This window comes from Eleutherodactylus coqui, chromosome 1, assembly GCF_035609145.1.
Source record: "Eleutherodactylus coqui strain aEleCoq1 chromosome 1, aEleCoq1.hap1, whole genome shotgun sequence".
Lineage (NCBI taxonomy): Eukaryota > Metazoa > Chordata > Amphibia > Anura > Eleutherodactylidae > Eleutherodactylus > Eleutherodactylus coqui.
The window spans coordinates 401,571,968-401,588,462 of NC_089837.1; the positions used below are offsets into that span (position 1 = coordinate 401,571,968).

The 16,495-nt window shown below is 41.4% G+C and overlaps 1 protein-coding gene across 1 annotated transcript in view; it reads right to left on the reverse strand.

The window, feature by feature from the left end:
- The window catches only part of FARP1 (FERM, ARH/RhoGEF and pleckstrin domain protein 1), a 187,308-nt gene that overhangs the window by 45,937 nt on the left and 124,876 nt on the right, over window positions 1-16,495 (reverse strand). Inside the window, exons 5-12 of the mRNA XM_066580313.1 lie at window positions 15,930-16,008; window positions 8,580-8,677; window positions 7,059-7,173; window positions 6,398-6,545; window positions 4,178-4,273; window positions 2,947-3,110; window positions 862-930; window positions 436-511 (exon numbers count right to left, since the gene is read on the reverse strand). Coding sequence (XP_066436410.1) covers window positions 436-511; window positions 862-930; window positions 2,947-3,110; window positions 4,178-4,273; window positions 6,398-6,545; window positions 7,059-7,173; window positions 8,580-8,677; window positions 15,930-16,008 — 845 coding nt within the window. The remainder of the gene's footprint in view (window positions 1-435; window positions 512-861; window positions 931-2,946; window positions 3,111-4,177; window positions 4,274-6,397; window positions 6,546-7,058; window positions 7,174-8,579; window positions 8,678-15,929; window positions 16,009-16,495) is intronic.

Below are 16,495 nucleotides of genomic sequence, written 5' to 3' on the forward strand. Positions count from 1 at the left end.
CGTTTGGCCGTTGCTGCAGTTGGAGCGAGAAAGCTGCATGCACAAGACATGAATTCTCTGCCTACACCTGCAAAACACACTGCACATGTGCCAGTGTAGTGTGCACCATGCCAGCGTGAGACTAGACAGGGGACAGTGGATGATGTAGGAAGCATCATCCATATTAATCCAAATACTGAGGCTGGCTTAGTGCTGATCACACAGTATATGTGAATGGCCTAATAAGGCCCAGTGGACACCTGAGACCTAATTTGCATATGACACCAGAGTTTCTCTAACTTTTTCTGAGGGATGTGGCTCTAGTGGGGAGTGATAACTATAACTTCATAAAGGTCTTTATATGACAAACACCACTGATTTTCAGTGTTAAAATCCAGGGACAGGTTCCCTTTAACAGACAAACGCAAAAGAAAACAAAGTACTTGAACTACTAACTTGTTTTGGCACCTCTATAATATGATCAGAAGAGGGGGTAGATAGACTTCTTATGGAACAAAGCTTGCTGTGCTTCCTACAGAAAAAATACAGACAAAAGTGATACAATACAGCAAAGAACTCTTCTGTTGTCCGGGGCAGCAAATTATTATTTGTATTAAAACACCACAAAACAGCTAAAAGACAGAGCAGAACACAACAGTAATGCGCAATAATGTTCAGGAGTATCGAGTATTGCAGCACAGTATTACTCAGTAGCTAATCATCTATGTTCTATGTTGTTGTTAACCGTTTAATCGTTGACGACCCTCGGTGACCCTGAAGCCCCCCCCCCCCTCCCTCCATGTTTTGCTATGTTCTATGCATACAGTAATGTGAAGGTTCCTTAAACTTTTAACATGATAGTTCTATAGGAGAATCCTTTACCTTTCAAACTGCACTTTCTTGTGTCCTCCTTCCTTTACATAATCCAAAACTTGCTTTTGTGTTCGGCCACTAATGGGGCAAAAAAAAAAAAAAAAAGAATTTTATGTATCTTAACCCCTTCATGACTAAGGCCTAAATGTCGACATCAACAGTTCAAATTTTCTAAACAATACATTCCAATGCCGGGCTCACATGCCTCCCCTCCCCCACAGCGTTTTACAGCTCTGGAGCTGCCGGTGACCCGGCGTGCTGCCGCGTATAGTGTCGAAATTCTACTGCGCATGACAGCGTATCTCGTGCACAATGTCATATGCAGTACAAAGAATGGAAACCTGAGCAGCAAATGGGTGCAAAAATGAATAATCTTCTTTATTAGTTCCACATAATGACAACATTTCGGCCATCACACACAGCCTTTGTGCGTACAGCGCCCGTGTAATATGCGGTAATCTAACGCCTGTGAGAGTCCTGACTTAGATTTAATGCCCTTTTCTTTTTTTGTGGCATAGATTTGGCTTTTTTATGGTACTAGGACAGGGCCAGTACACTTTATTTTAATGTTTTATATACAGAAAAAGAGTCAGAAATCGTATAAAATTCTAATTTTCTTAGTTTTTTTCCTATTTCTAATTCAGTGTAATAAATTTATACAAGTAATCCCCATATGACTAATCAGCGGTCATTAGCACACAGCGCACACATTATTATAAATCTGTTTTTAACACAATACAATTTCATAATTTGATGTAAAAACATATGGTAAAGCTAATGAAGAGCAGAATAACACCGTGGAGGTGGCTTAGGGTACGTAAACCAACTGACAGTTTTCTGTCAAAGATTAATGGCCTTTCCTTCATTTATACATTGAAGGGGCTGCTGCGCTGCACACAAGTATGGCGGTAGCTGGTACTACAACTCAGCCACATGTTTATGTCCCAGAAAACTCATTTAAAGTGAACCCCACAGTCGAGGTGGGGGCTTTATACTATCAACTTAGGACAGAAGAGCCGGCCCAGGCGCACCCACCAGACTGTGATATTTGCATGCAGCATGGGAGATTTTAAGTCATTTTATGTAGGTATTCTTTCAAAAGGACAGATAAAGTTATGTATGGAATTTGCTCTAATTTAGTGCTCTGCCCCTGTAGTTCTTTCAGTAGGGTCTAAATTGCTGACAGGTTCCCTTTAAATAGATGCATTTTAACTATCATACTTGCAGTAAATACACAACAACCAACAGCATTCCAAAAGTGACTCGGATTTATATGGAAGGTCTCCCAAGACAAGGTTTGTGCCATTATGTCACAATGAATCAGACTCCTTTCAAGTACTTGCAAGTAGTACAATTTGCCTGGGGCAGAAGATATAAAATAGATTCATGTGTCGTGACTTCAGAAAAACACATCAGGTTTATGTAGTGACTTTCCAACTACTAGCTGGAGGCTTGCGACTGCAGTGATTTAACACTGACCCTTTTCTACATTAACAGAACATGGGTAATCGCCAGTAGCTGACTGGACAAAATAAGGTTAGACAACCAACACATTACATTATCTATAAGACTTACTGCAACGTAACACTTTGGCAAAACCACACTGAAAACTTTAAAAGCTGTACACAGCATAGAGACCATATGGCAATACACAGGGGTGTAAAGCCCACCAAAGCTGTATCAAAGAGCCACAGGGCTCAGACAAGCCTTGGCCTCTTCAAACAGCTGACTGGTGAGGGTGGCAAGAGCCAAATCCCTGCCAATCTAATATTGATGGTCTCTCCTAAGAATAGGCAATATTGGATGTTCATAGTGTATGGTTAGGCTCTTTTTTATCTTTAATTTCATACATTTCTATGTGAAAGTAGTGTTAGATGTGTAAATGCTCAAAAAAAATGTAATTTTATATTTGTTGCTTGCATGACCAATGTTAGACACAAGTAAAAGGAGAAATAGTTACAAATAGACAAAGATTAGCGTTTAGGTAACAAAATCATCACAGATAATCAAGAAAACACCCCCCCTCTGTATTATGTGCTCAGCCCTTACTTAGATGAACACTGCGGAATGCTGAAGAAATTTTGAAGTTCCTACCTGAATCTAAAAGAAGAGCCTCTACTAAAAAGAACTGGCTTTGGCTTTGGTTTGGGTTCCTCAAAGAGTCTGAAAAAGGCATGGTACTCAACACAAATTTTCCAGAATGATTTGCAAAAATCCCGACTTGCCATCATGAATTCCAAAGTATCCTGATAAGAACTCTGAGTACAAACATACGGAATGATCAATCAAAAAAGTAAAATGACATTAAATTATGACACATAATATGACATTATGTAGATATATTTTGTACTACGATCACAAGTCTTCCTGCATAATTCCATGTTGTGGACAGATATTGCACCCCATTTATGCACGGGGCGTGATAAGTGTTGCAAAACTCACTCAGCAACTTAAAGACAATTCTTAATAAATTTGACACAAGTTAAGACTCTTCTACATCTCTTCTTTTCAACCTTTTCCAAACTACCAAGATTTCCATTTTGTTTAAAGGCACATTACTTACAGAATCCTGGCCCATTTTGCTTAGTAACCCACCCCCCATAGTGTATAATGGAATAAAGTCCTGTAGTTTTATTTGCGGAAATATTACATGTTCTAATAATAAACCTCTGATCCTTAAAATGTTTGTCCAAGGCTGCTTTCACATCTACGTCGAAACCTCTATTTGCAAATTCCGTTACAGATCAGGCTCAAAATTTCTAAAGAAAAAGAGTTGCGTGCAGTGCTTTTTCTTCCCTCCAAAAGACAAGCAGTTGGGCCGAAAGTGGACGGACCCCATTATAGTCAATGGGGTCTGTCCGGCACTGTTCGGTTTCGTCCACAGACCGAGTTGTTCGGTCCCTGGATTCCCCTTTCCTGTCCTCCGAACTGAACAGATTTGCAGAATCTCCAATGCAGGTGTGAAGCCACCCTTATGTCTGTCAGTGTATTTTGTGTCAGTTGTCCAATGCCTAAAACAATGAAAAAATAATACAATACAGCAAACCAGTGCAACGCTCGGCAGGTTTCTGCACACAGTAATGCAGTCTATAAAACAATTTCTGATTAAACAACCTTTTATATTGTCAAAAGAAACATACATTTCGGTGCTTGCTGACTGAGCATTAATATTTGAAAGCAGAAGAGTGACTGCTGAAAAGACGGTGGAGCACAAAAATAAATTGCTGAAGAGTCATATATACCCAAATGGTCTTTTAAACTGACCCCGTATATGGTGCACCTGATGGTCCCAGCCATGTACAGAGCAGCCAGAATTGTTACTTACATTCACATCTGGACGTAACTTTATAAGAAATCTTTTTCGCTTAAAACTCAGCTTTCGTACTTTTGCCCAGTTAAATGCATTTATTTTCGTATGGCCCTGTAAAAAGCACATAATTAAATGAAAGTTTAAGAATAACGCAAAATGAATATGCAACAACAATTTTAGATACATCTGATGAATGTGCAATTCTTTGTCCTATAAAACTCTTCCAAAAGCAGCAGCTATGACACAGTAAGCCTGGGACTAATTATAGGACAGAGAAGTGACCCAAATCTCAAATCATTTCTGCTTCATTAAGTCTGTCATGTGGAAATCAATATGGGATAGACAGTCTCACTTATTCCCCCTGTACAATTTAAAAAGTGAACTTGGTGGTTGCAGTTACTTTCTCCACAAAGGAGGCGATTGCGGTGGTTACGGATGCCAACAGTTACGTCAAGCATATTGACTGACACCAGACTACACACCTAAGCTACTGTGCATGATAACATGATGACAGGCTCATGTATATTTAAAATGGTATTCATGACATTTACAAATTCTTTCTTATGGAAACATTTGCTTCTATAATTTCACAGTTGCATCATAGCAAGGCTACAGAATAGCTTAAAAGTTTTCAAACATAGATGATGATTTTAACTCTTTCCAATCCACTGTCTGACATGAATGTCTTCCTACATCCTGATTGAAGCTTGTACAGCTCCAATGTCAGAAGACGTCCAACAGGGTATTCTTACCGTCTATTACCAGCCACTTTCCTGTCGGAGCCACTCTGGCTCATACACACTGGCTTTGGCCAGCAGATGGCACTGTTGTATAACAGCAAAAAGAGAAAGCCTTTTAGGAAACCCTGAATCCAAAATTGGATTGGAAAGGGTTAAAGCACCCATTACCAAATCAACCTTGAAAAACTAGTAATATTGTGCCCAACACCATAAGCAATCACGAATACAATCTGTGCTTCTCTAAGGACACCATGAAAGCAGATACGATTTCTGAATCTGAAGATTTTGTTCCACATATTAAGCTCCACTGCAGGCTGAATACATTATGCGTAGAGGTTACTTCAATGTTTATATAGCCTTGAAATGATCCTGTGCCCTCGTTTTGGCTTAGAAAAGGATATCAGCAAACACACTTAGAAATATTACAAAAAAATAAATAAAATGCACAACGCTATGTTAGATGTCAAAATGTGAGTAACTGCTTTTAACTCGAATACTAATTTTCATGTCAGGTCTTTATTAGGTAAACTTGAATAAAAGTAGGTTATGTTATTTTAAAGGGGTATTCCAAGGCTTTTTAAAAAGGTCCCTACTGCTGACCAACTGGTCCTCATTAGACAAATATTTAGGATCTGCTGCTCAGATCCATGACGATCAGCTGATTTTCGGGACCACTGTCACTGTGATCTGGGCAGGAAGCAGAGCAGAATGGGCTGACCACTGCACAGCGATCTAGGTTGGCATTGCAGGCAGAGCTCCTATTGATTTTGGGTGAATTGTCCTGGAATGACCCAGGATGAGATTGAGGGGGAGATAGCTTTGCAGTATTGAGTGGGCATAGTTATGCTACACAACCTCTGAAAGAAGGGAAGGGAGAGCAGAGTTTGTGTGAATTCATGAGAGACCCAAATGGATCAGTGCTGGGAACGTCCCAAAGCCAGAAACTTGAATGAAAGAGAGCCTGCAAATAAGGGCCCTTTTAGATAAGCAGCAACTTCTTTGAATGAGCGAGTGATGTCCCGCTAACTCGTTTGTACTGATGCAGCCTGCTTAGACAGGCAAATGCATCGTTTTCTCGTTCAAATGAGAATTGATCAGTCCTTGTATAAGTGAATGAGAGGGACTGAATGATTGCTGTTTAAACCGAATGATAAGCGAACAAGCCAACAATTGTTTTTATGCCTGCATAAAATGAACGATAAATGAAAAGTGAACGTTTCTTGTTCGCCGCTCATTTGCATTCAGACCGCATGATTATCGTTTACTTTTGCTCATTTCAATGGTTTTTTTGATCGGTAATCGTCTAAAAGCATCCCAAGTATGAGAATTTCTAAATGCAAGAGAAGGAAAACTGAATGAAAAAACATAAGTGCATTATTTTTTTTCTACAGGGACTTTTCATGTACAAAAGGTTTCCGTAGACTTTAAATGAAACTTGTAGTCAAGGTTGGCCTACAAATATATGACACATTTGTAAAGAACATAGCAATCAAACCTGAAATACTAGGATCCCTGTATTAGCAACAGCCAGGTTGATTTTAGTTCCTTCCCTATCTTTGGCTGGGTGAAGTCGGATGCCATACATCTCCAAGCGGCGGGCAACCTCCAGAAGCTGGAAATCTGATTCAGCTGGTGTCTGTCCACTATAGATAGTAAATTGGCAAAGGTTAATTACAGGTGATCTCTAGCAGACACATAACCTAACATATAAATACAACACAAAGTAATAGGACCAATTTTTGGGGCCTGTATTAAAGTAATTGTGGGAACAAAATTGATTGGCTTAAAAAACATGATAATATCCTTGCACCAACTCTCAAACCTTTCACTAAAAATCTAATCTTTTAAAAATAAAAACTAATGCAAAAGTAACACCTTCCGTGTGTGTGTGTATGTGTATATGTATGTATGTATATAAATGGTTATGCCCATCATACAACAGATATAATGGCTAGGCTGATATAATAATCATTATATAACCAGATCAGCTTATTTTACACTTATTTTGGGCTAAAAGTATTTCATCTCTGAAGTGCACATGATTCTTGCCAATCATCGGAATATGCTACGGCATATGACAGAACAGCACAAAGTATTAATACATTGCAATAGAAGTTCAAAATGCAAAATAAAAAGTACTGCATACAAAAACTCACAAGTGATTACGATGATACTCCATGATCTTTTCTTCCAGAGCTTCTTGTTGGGGCATGTAAGTGTTTTTTGATAAATGTTCTCGGTCAACAGCCTCATCGTAATCTCCAACTTCAGCTAAATTTAGGAAAGAGAGAGTCGACCATTATGAAGTTAGCTTAATTCAAATGCGGTATATAATATAGTTGTATGAAAAAGCATTTTCTCTCAAAGCTAGCAGGCCTGAAATGTTCTAAACTCTATACAGCGGTACTCAACCGGCCCGGGAAATTTAAAATCTCCCTGCTCCTGCCTACTAAAGGTAGCTGAGAGCCTGGAGCAGTGACCGAGGGCTGCGGTGGGCGGTCTACAGTCACGTGATTCGTTGGATAATGGCGATCGCGTAAAAGTTTTTAAAAAAAAGTTGAAGTATAAAGCTCCTTTCGGTTTGGGCCCCGTTGTGCATTCAGACATAAGATTAGGATCACAATGGGTATGTTTCTGAACCCGGGAAAACCAGGAGGTATCCAAAAAACTGATTGGCTGAGTCAGCACTCCTGAACCAATCACAGCAATCACTTGCTAGAGGTGGGGGTTCAATCCCCGTCACTACCAATAGATGGTCGGTCTGTCACCGCTGACAAGTGCCCGGAGAACAGCGGCGGGGACCTGCCAGGTAAGTACTCTTTTTTTAGGTCGTGCAACTAGTGCTGGCGTAAACGTGGTACGAAGTTGTGCCACGTTTTCAAACCGCTGCCCATTCATTCCAATGGGCGACGTACGGCTGAGAACAGCCAAAGTTAGAAAATGCACCGCTTTCGAAGTGCAGCGTTTTGACGCTGCGTTTTGACGCTTGTGTAAGCAGCCACATTGAAATGAAGCATTGTACAGCGGTTAGCGCAGCGCTGAAAAGACAGTGCTAAACACTGTACAAAAAACGTCTGTGAGAGGGAGGCCTTAGGGAATGAGCCCCTCCGTATTCATTTTGATGCCATTCACATTTTTTGAGTTGGCAACGTCAGAAATTTCTAAAATGTCATAAAATTATGTGTAACAGCATAGAAAATGCAAATCCCTCTTATGCCTTAGAGCAACACCTCAATTCAAGCCCCTGAAGCCAATCAACACACTGTTGTCCTACATCATGGGTCTCAAAGTGGTGGTGATGTGATTAATTCATATTTCTCAGGCTGCATCCACTTGGCTGCATAAATTCCATGAGACCAGTGCCTGCAATATCAACCCAGGCCACTGCCATGAGTATGGAGTGGTCAGCCTCTGAATGCACTGACAGTGGCTTGGAAAACAACTAATTACTGGGGATCCCAGCCAATAGAACCACGCCAATCAACTACTGATGACCTGTTCTGAGCGTAGGTCATGAACAGTTAAGTGGACAACCCCTTTAAGTTTTTCACAACTCATCACTGCTACCAGTTATTAGCTTTATATTGAAATGACAATGACGACAGGACTTGAGCACCTGAACTACATAAGCAATCTTCCAAAGGAGAAGATAAAAAAAAATATTTAAAAAAACTTACACTGTACAATATGGGAGATAAGGAGAGCAGCACTGCTTTCATTACATGTTAGCTTGCCTTGTGCTAAATCCTGCTTCACTTGCAGAGCAAAGAGGTACCTACAGAGAGAGAAGGAAGCATTAGATGTGATGTGAGCATACAGTCACGGTAGAGTAATACCGGTGTGAGTCTCAAGTGCCTATAAAATGACATAATTCAGATACAAACCAACATTTCTTCCATGTGATCCTATGAATTGTGTCGAGGGGAAGTCAGGATTTGAAGAGAAAAAAAAAAGTTTTCTTATGGAAGGGTTTTCCATTAATATTATTTAATCCATTAACCCTTTGCCATCTAATTTTGGATTCAGGGTTTCCTAGGGGGCTTTCTCTTTCTGCCATTATACAATGGCGCCGTCTGCTGGCTAGAGCCAGTACTGCGGTATGGGACATACTCGAGAGGCCCCCCGACAACAGAGCGGCTAGTAATATACAGTAAGAATACCCTGCTGGACATCTTCCGACATCAGAGCTGTACAGCCTTTAATCAGAATGTCTTCAGATGTAGGACAGTGGATTGAAAAGGGTTAAAAAGATTTAGAACCACCATTTAAAGAGGGATCTGATCTACAAACCAAAGTTAACATAAAAGAGTAAGGCTGGGCTCACATGAACAGGTTGGATTCCGGCTGTGAGCCCAGCCGGTGATCTTGCGTACGGCACTTTAATGTATTGCGTATAAACGCGGAGGCTCGCAGGCGGTCATGCACAGTACAGGTTTGTGTTTGTTTTTCCCGTGTTGTCGCTTAGCAATGGCACAGGTATCCGCAGCCCATACGCAATTATAATTATGTATAGGCTATGAGTCGCATGCCGCCATTGACATCAATGGAGGCAGTCGGCATGGATTCCGTGGGAAAATAGAGAATGCTGCCACTTTTTTATGCAATTCGTATCCGTAAGTGTGAAGGACATGCCTTTCAATGATCATGTTTTACCCCCGATCACGTAATCCGCAATTCAAATCTGGTTGTGTGAGAGCGGCCCGAATCAGATATTTGTTCGTGTAAAGCAGCGTTCGCCTGGGTTGAGAAAGCTAGTGACAACACTCAAAAAACGCAGCGTTTGAAACGCCATGATGAAACGCTAGTCCGAGAAGCCCCATTGAAGTCAATTGAGGCGTTTTACAGCATTTAGCGTGACGTTTATGAAAACAATTATAATTTTTGTCATAGAAACCGTTCTTAGAACACCTTTCTTTTAACCTGCTGTTCCCTGCCTGTCATCAGGTGAAGTCTGTCTCTAATAAGCAACACTAGGATGGATTCCAGGAAGCATGCTCTTTTTGCTGCTCGTAAAAGTCTATGGAGAAGGAAAATGGAAGCGGCTGCAGGAATAGAGAGAGAAGCAGATAGCTGCTGCAGCATGTCTGTGAGTCTAACTATGTTTCCCATGTCGTGGCTACTGAAATCACATCTACGCTGTTCAGTACTGCTGTATGATGTCCTTCGTGATGCTATTATTTTTCTGTGTGCTGTTTTCTCTGTCTATAATGTGTTGGAGACATCATAGCAGCTAGTCTCCCCTCACCAGCTCACAGAAGACTGAGAATTGGAAATGGAGAATGTAGATGGGAACATTCGTGAAAAAAATGCAAGATGCAAGTCACATAATGACCAGAAAAAGTGTTATTCCTCGTGTATACACAATAACGTTTTCTAAAAAGTTATCTGAAAAGTCAGATATGCTTTAAGAGTGGGTTTCCACGCAGCATTTTTTGTAAAGTTTTTTATGTGATTTTTTTTATAGCTGAAGCCAGAAGTGGACCCAGCAGAACGAAGATCGTCCTTTAAATTTATCATTTCCTTGGAATCCACTTCTGGCTTCGACTCGAATTCTGATTCAAAAACTGCCCCACAAACAGACATGGTTTCACTGCTGCAAATAATCTACAGAATGCTTTCTTCCATTTAGTATCAGAAATCATCCTCTGCTGAATTAATGCAGAACTCCATGTGAGACGTCCTTCAGAAAAATCATGTTGTCTGAATGGAGAGCTGAACAAACAAGCATAATTTCTGAACGTGAAAATGGTTATTAGTGTTCTGGGGAAATTTGTCTTAAATCAATAATCTAGTGCGCTGCGTTGGCTGTCAGACATGAGCACTATTTATCAGTGCATGAAAGATGCAATCAGCCATTCTAGCTGTCAGCTTCCAGCTCTGCCTGTAATTTCCTCCCAGACAAGAACTCATTGATTTACATGAACTCCCACTCCGGTCTCCGAGCTGCATGATATTGGATAATAGAAAGACAGCATCAACTGTAATACTCAGGTCTCGTCTTGGAGTTACTAAATCAAATGAATTAGGAAGGAAAACCCTGAAAAGGAAAATACTGGTGATCCATGACAGCTGTGGCACAATGGCCACAAGGACACCTTCATATGCAGTTATTTAAAGGGGTTGTACCCCAAATTGCACAGGATAGAGAATAATTAAGGCCAATTTACACACAACGAATATCGCTCAAAATTAGTTAAAAGGATATGAGTGATAATCGGCATGTGTAAACACTACCATCATACATTTTTGTCTGAACGATGATTTTTAGGTGATTTTAAACGGTGTTCTCCACGGGAGCAGGAGATAACATTGTATTCTCTCTGCAGCCTGTGCGAGAAAACGGACCACACGCTGTGTTCTGCACGGGAGCTGCTGTTTACATTGTATTTATGCAGTCAGCCTGCACGAAAACAAAGGAGCTGATTGCAGAGCTCCGACCTCCTGCTGAGTTCTGCAAGCAGCTCCTCAAGGCTCATTTGCAGGCAAATAAAGCTAATGAAGTACAAATGGGCATTAGTGCCCATTACTACTTTATGCAAAATGATTGATAAAACTGTCAATCTTTTAATTGTTTGAAAGATTGTATTTGCGTGTAAATGAGCCTTAGCTTGCTGATAGGTGGGAGCATCATGCTCTTGAGATCAAGTTCCCATGTCCCCCTATCCTTCTCACTGCGGCGTTGCTGCACCCCTACACTGAGGTGTGAACTGAATGCAGCGCTTATCGTGCAAGTGCACAAGAGCTCCATTCACTCTTAATGGGACTACAGAGATACCCAAGCCGGTGCTACTTGGCTATTTTCGTCAGCCCCACTGATTTGAATGGAGCGCTGACTGCCCATGCTCAACCAGTGCTCCAATCATGGTTATGTCACTGTAGGGGAAGAAGATCCCCAATGACCAGCAAGTTATCCTCTATCCCATTGATAAAGGCTTATTTACACACAAAGACAATCTTTCAAAAGATTAAAAGATTAACAGTTTTAGCGATCATTTTGCATAAAGTACTAATGGGCACTAATGCCCATTAGCCCTTTGTCAGCTTCAATTGCATGCAAATGAGCCTCCTGGAGCTACCTGCAGAACTCAGCAGGTGGTCCGAGCTCTGCAATCAGTTCTTTTGTTCTCGCATGGGCTGTCATGGGCTACCAACATGAATGCAAAGTAATCAGCCACTTCAGTGGAAAACACAGCATGCAGTACCCATTTTCTGCTCTCCAGCTGAAGGATGGATTTTAAGCTCACCTTAATATCATTGTTCAGCCAAAGAGTGAATAATGGTAGCATTCATACACAATGATTATCACTCATATGCCATTGTTTTACCAAATTTTGAGCTATGATCGTTGCGTGTAAATGGACCTTAAGGCGGATTTGCCACGGAAATTCCGTCCGGAATTTCGCCACGGCTGCTAATCCCGGAATTAGCCAGCCAGAAATCTCTTCCACACGGGACAGCGAATCCGTCGTGGCAAAGACAGCAGAAGCCAGCATTACGGTGCAGATTCGCGGGCCGCAGCATGTCCATTCTTTTTTTTTTTCCCCGCTGTGGAAGCACTCTTCTCTATGGGAGCCCCGGCTGCAACGGAAAAGTGTGCGGCTAAGTTGCTCCAAAAACCTGCGGCTAAGTGCAGCGGGTTTTGAAGCGGCGCTTTCTTGGCGGAAATCTCGCAGTTTTTCGCTGCGGCCAAACTGTGAGATTTCTGCCAGGAATACGCCGTGTGGGAACCTAGCCTAAGGAATAACTTGCAATTGCAATTAAAACCTCTAACTAATGAAAGGGATTCTTTTTGCATATAGCTACGCAATATGTTGAGGTTATATATCAGATATACATAAATACATTTGCCCATCAGTGAAATTCTGTTTTATTTGGTGGAAAAAACGTAACTTATCCAAGCACAAAGAGAACATAGAAATGCAATCCACAGCGCTACAATGACCTATTTATCATGCCACTGAAATACAGATAGAACCCATTAAGGGCCATGTGCCATTACCACTGCGGCGATTGGCTGAGGAGTCACATGCACCATTAACGGCATGTAACCCCTGCAGCTTCTTCCGGGATTGAGGATAGGGGCTTCTGCGTCAGACCTGGGGTCCATTTAAATGTTATGGGCATATTTGTGGGTTTTTTTCCCATTAAATTCATGTATTTAAAAAGAAAAAAAAATGTAAATGAACATGAATGAAGCCTAACATCTGACACATCTCCCTCGCTCTCTGCTGTTAGTGCATATACGACCTCTCCCCCCTTCTGTCATTAGTTCCACCATCAGTCTGCCTGTACAAGAATCTCAGTCCTCCAGCTAGAACTGTAATTGGATACAGGGCGAGTCTAGAAAGTAATGATTGAAACTTGGAACACTTAATTATGAATATTTTATGTGAAATACATGGATTTAGAGAAAAACAAAGCCCATGAAGGTGTCCATAGCCTTAAGGAGGAGAGTACAGCTTATTTTTCTATTTTACTGCATTCCCTGATAAGATTTATTTTCTTTAGTTGAATAATGGGAACAATCTGATAACCTGCAGGTAATTCAAGGACTGAACTCTAAGGTCTCATGACTGCGGCTGTATCGGTAAAACCCTGGGGGTCTGCCCGCAGCGTTTTACCGATGTTTATAACCACCGGTTATAAAGTGAGCACCCCACTTTATAAAAGGACAAAAACAAACTGGAGCAAGTTCAGAGAAGAGCTACCAAGAGGGTGAGCAGTCTGCAAAACATGCCCCATGAGGAATGGTTAATGGGTCTGGGAGACTTAATAGCGGTCTACAAATATCTGAAGGACTGTCACAGTGCAGAGGGATCAGCCCTATTCTCATTTGTACGAGGAAAGACTAGAAGCAATGGGATGAAACTTAAAGGGAGGAGACACAGAATAGATATTAGAAAAAACTTTCTGACAGTGAGGGTGATCAATGAGTGGAGCAGGTTGCCACAGAAGGTGGTGAGTTCTCCTTCAATAGAAGTGTTCAAACAAAGACTGGGCAAATATCTGTCTGGGATGATTTAGTGAATCCTGCACTGAGCAGGCGGTTGGACCCGATGACCTTGGAGGTCCCTTCCAACTCTAACATTCTATGATTCCATATGAACACATAAGCTGGCCAAAATACTGCACTACATATAGAGACACTGCATGCAGTAAGTATACAGCGCTATGCACCGTTACTGTGGGGCCCATTTCTGACTCAGGGCCCACCAAGGAATTCACCAGTCCCAGCCTGTAAATGTTTAGCACATAGACAAGCCCATATTTACTTAAACGGAATAGGGTCAGTGAATCTGATTAGGAATAAATATCAGCCACATCTCACCTGTTTCATTACTTGAGACATGCGCCTCAGCCAACACTGAAGGACATATTAATCTCTGAAACTTTCTTCTTTGCCCAATTTCAGGCTTAATGCCACGTTTTGTTTTAATACATCTCACGCAGAGTGATGAAACATTTAAAAACAAGTTACAAAAATAATGACCTGCTTTAAGTGGGTAGATCTGTTCTGTACAGCGCAGATTGCCAACATTTCTGAAGAAAGCAGCAAGCTGGCCATGTTCACATAATCCATAACCTGCCAAACCAACATTCTTCTAAACCAAGCAGTGCTAAAATGTTACGTTTTCACAGTCAGTCCCTGAGGTTGGCTCACTATTATGGCTGTTACAGAAGTGAAGCTTTTAAACCTTGATGGACTTGCAGTTTTTAAGATTATAAAACCATATGAATTTATTTATACCCCAAGCATATTATAAAGAACAAAGTGTAATAAAAAAGGTATATGCCATGTTCTACATATTGACCAATTTTGCACCAATCACTTAATACATGGCGGTCAAATTACTGTGGACTATAATTGCTAATTGGAGCAATTCAGAAGCCAGTCTGCTTTTGTTGCAGTCCGCTAATACGAACTTCAATAAATCCTATAAGGTAACATAACAAGTCAGGCACTAGCAGTAAATTTCAAGGTGTATTGGCTACCTGGCTCATAAGATTTGTTGAGCCCTACAGACATCCTACTGCTTATTATTTAGTATTTTCAGATTGTCCAATGTAGTAATCCCGATTGCAACTTTATAAACCAGGATAAAAGCTCAGATTCTGCCCCGTTTCAGCAGCGCTGGCATACTTTATGCCAGCGTTTTGGCTGCGTTTTCAGCTCGGCTGAAAACACAGCCAAGAATGCTGACAAGGTGGTAAAAAAAGCAATACTCACCTAGCCGCTGCAGTCCGGGTCACGGCCACTGGTCTCTGCCGCTGATTCGGGCTTCCTTGGCACTCCCAAGTCTATTGCCAGAGGCCAGGTTTGAGAACCCCGCCTCCGGCAATAGAGTGCTGTGATTGGTTGTCGGTGCTTGCTCGATGCCCAATCACAGCCCTTCATTGACTGTCTCAGCCAATCAGAGCTTGCCGGCGCTGATTGGCTGAGACAGTCAATGAAGGGCTGTGATTGGTTGTCGGCACACTCGATGCCCAATCACAGCAATCTATTGCCGGAGGCGGGGTTCTCAAACCTGGCCTACAGCAATAGACTTGTGAATGCAGGGGAAGCCCGTATCAGCGGCAGAGACCAGCGGCCGCGACCCGGACTGCAGCGGCTAGGTGAGTATTAACTTTCTTTTTTTTCCTCTACCTAGCTGGGACTGATTTTCGGGGTAGGGCTTTTATTGCAAGCCCTCACCCCAAAAATCGGCGAGTGGTTAACGCTGCCAAAAACGCGGCACCAAGTGTTGCCGCGTTTTCAGCAGTGCTAAAACCGCTGCCCATTCATTTCAATGGGTGACACAGGGCTGAAAACACCCAAAAATAGAACATGCATCGCTGTCAAAGCGCAGCGTTGGGAGGTGCTGCGTTTTCAGCCCTGTGTGAGCAGCCCCATTGAAATGAATGGGAGTGTTGTACAGTGTTTAGCGCTGGGCTGAAAAAGCAGCGTTAAATGCTGTACAAAACGCCCGGTGTGAGGGAGGCCTTACACTGTGGCATAAGTAAGGAAAAATGTCTTGGATGTCACAAACCTTGTTAATTCTTCTTGAAGTTGAGTGTGATCAGGTGGGAAAAATTTCACAACAAACTTCAAAACAGTAGTCTTGGGTCCTAGGGTTTAAAAAACATTAGACTCAATAAAGGTTTAAACGTCTACAAAATATAATACAAACTATACCTATCAGGTTATGTTCAGCCTGCATTGCACTATTTCTCCCATCAAAATGACAGTTTGAAAAACTGTTAAAAAAATCTAAGTAGAGTGAAATGGGAAAAAAACCTAAATTCTTCCATCATTGAGTTTGTCTTGTTTCTATGGTGTACACACTGCAACAAAAATGACCCGATAACTTTATTCTGTGGGTCAGTACGATTACTAGGATACCAAATTCATATAGTTTTCGTTTGCTGTACTACTTTTATTTTATTTTTAAAGCCATTTAATTTTTTAAAAATTATTTTCTTCTGCCTTCTGACAGCTATAACCTTTTGATTTTTCCATGGACATAGTTGTGTGAAGGCTCATTTTGCGCAGAACGTCCTGTGGTTTCTGTTGGTACCATTTCGGAATACATTGGGCGTTTTGATTGCTTTTCAT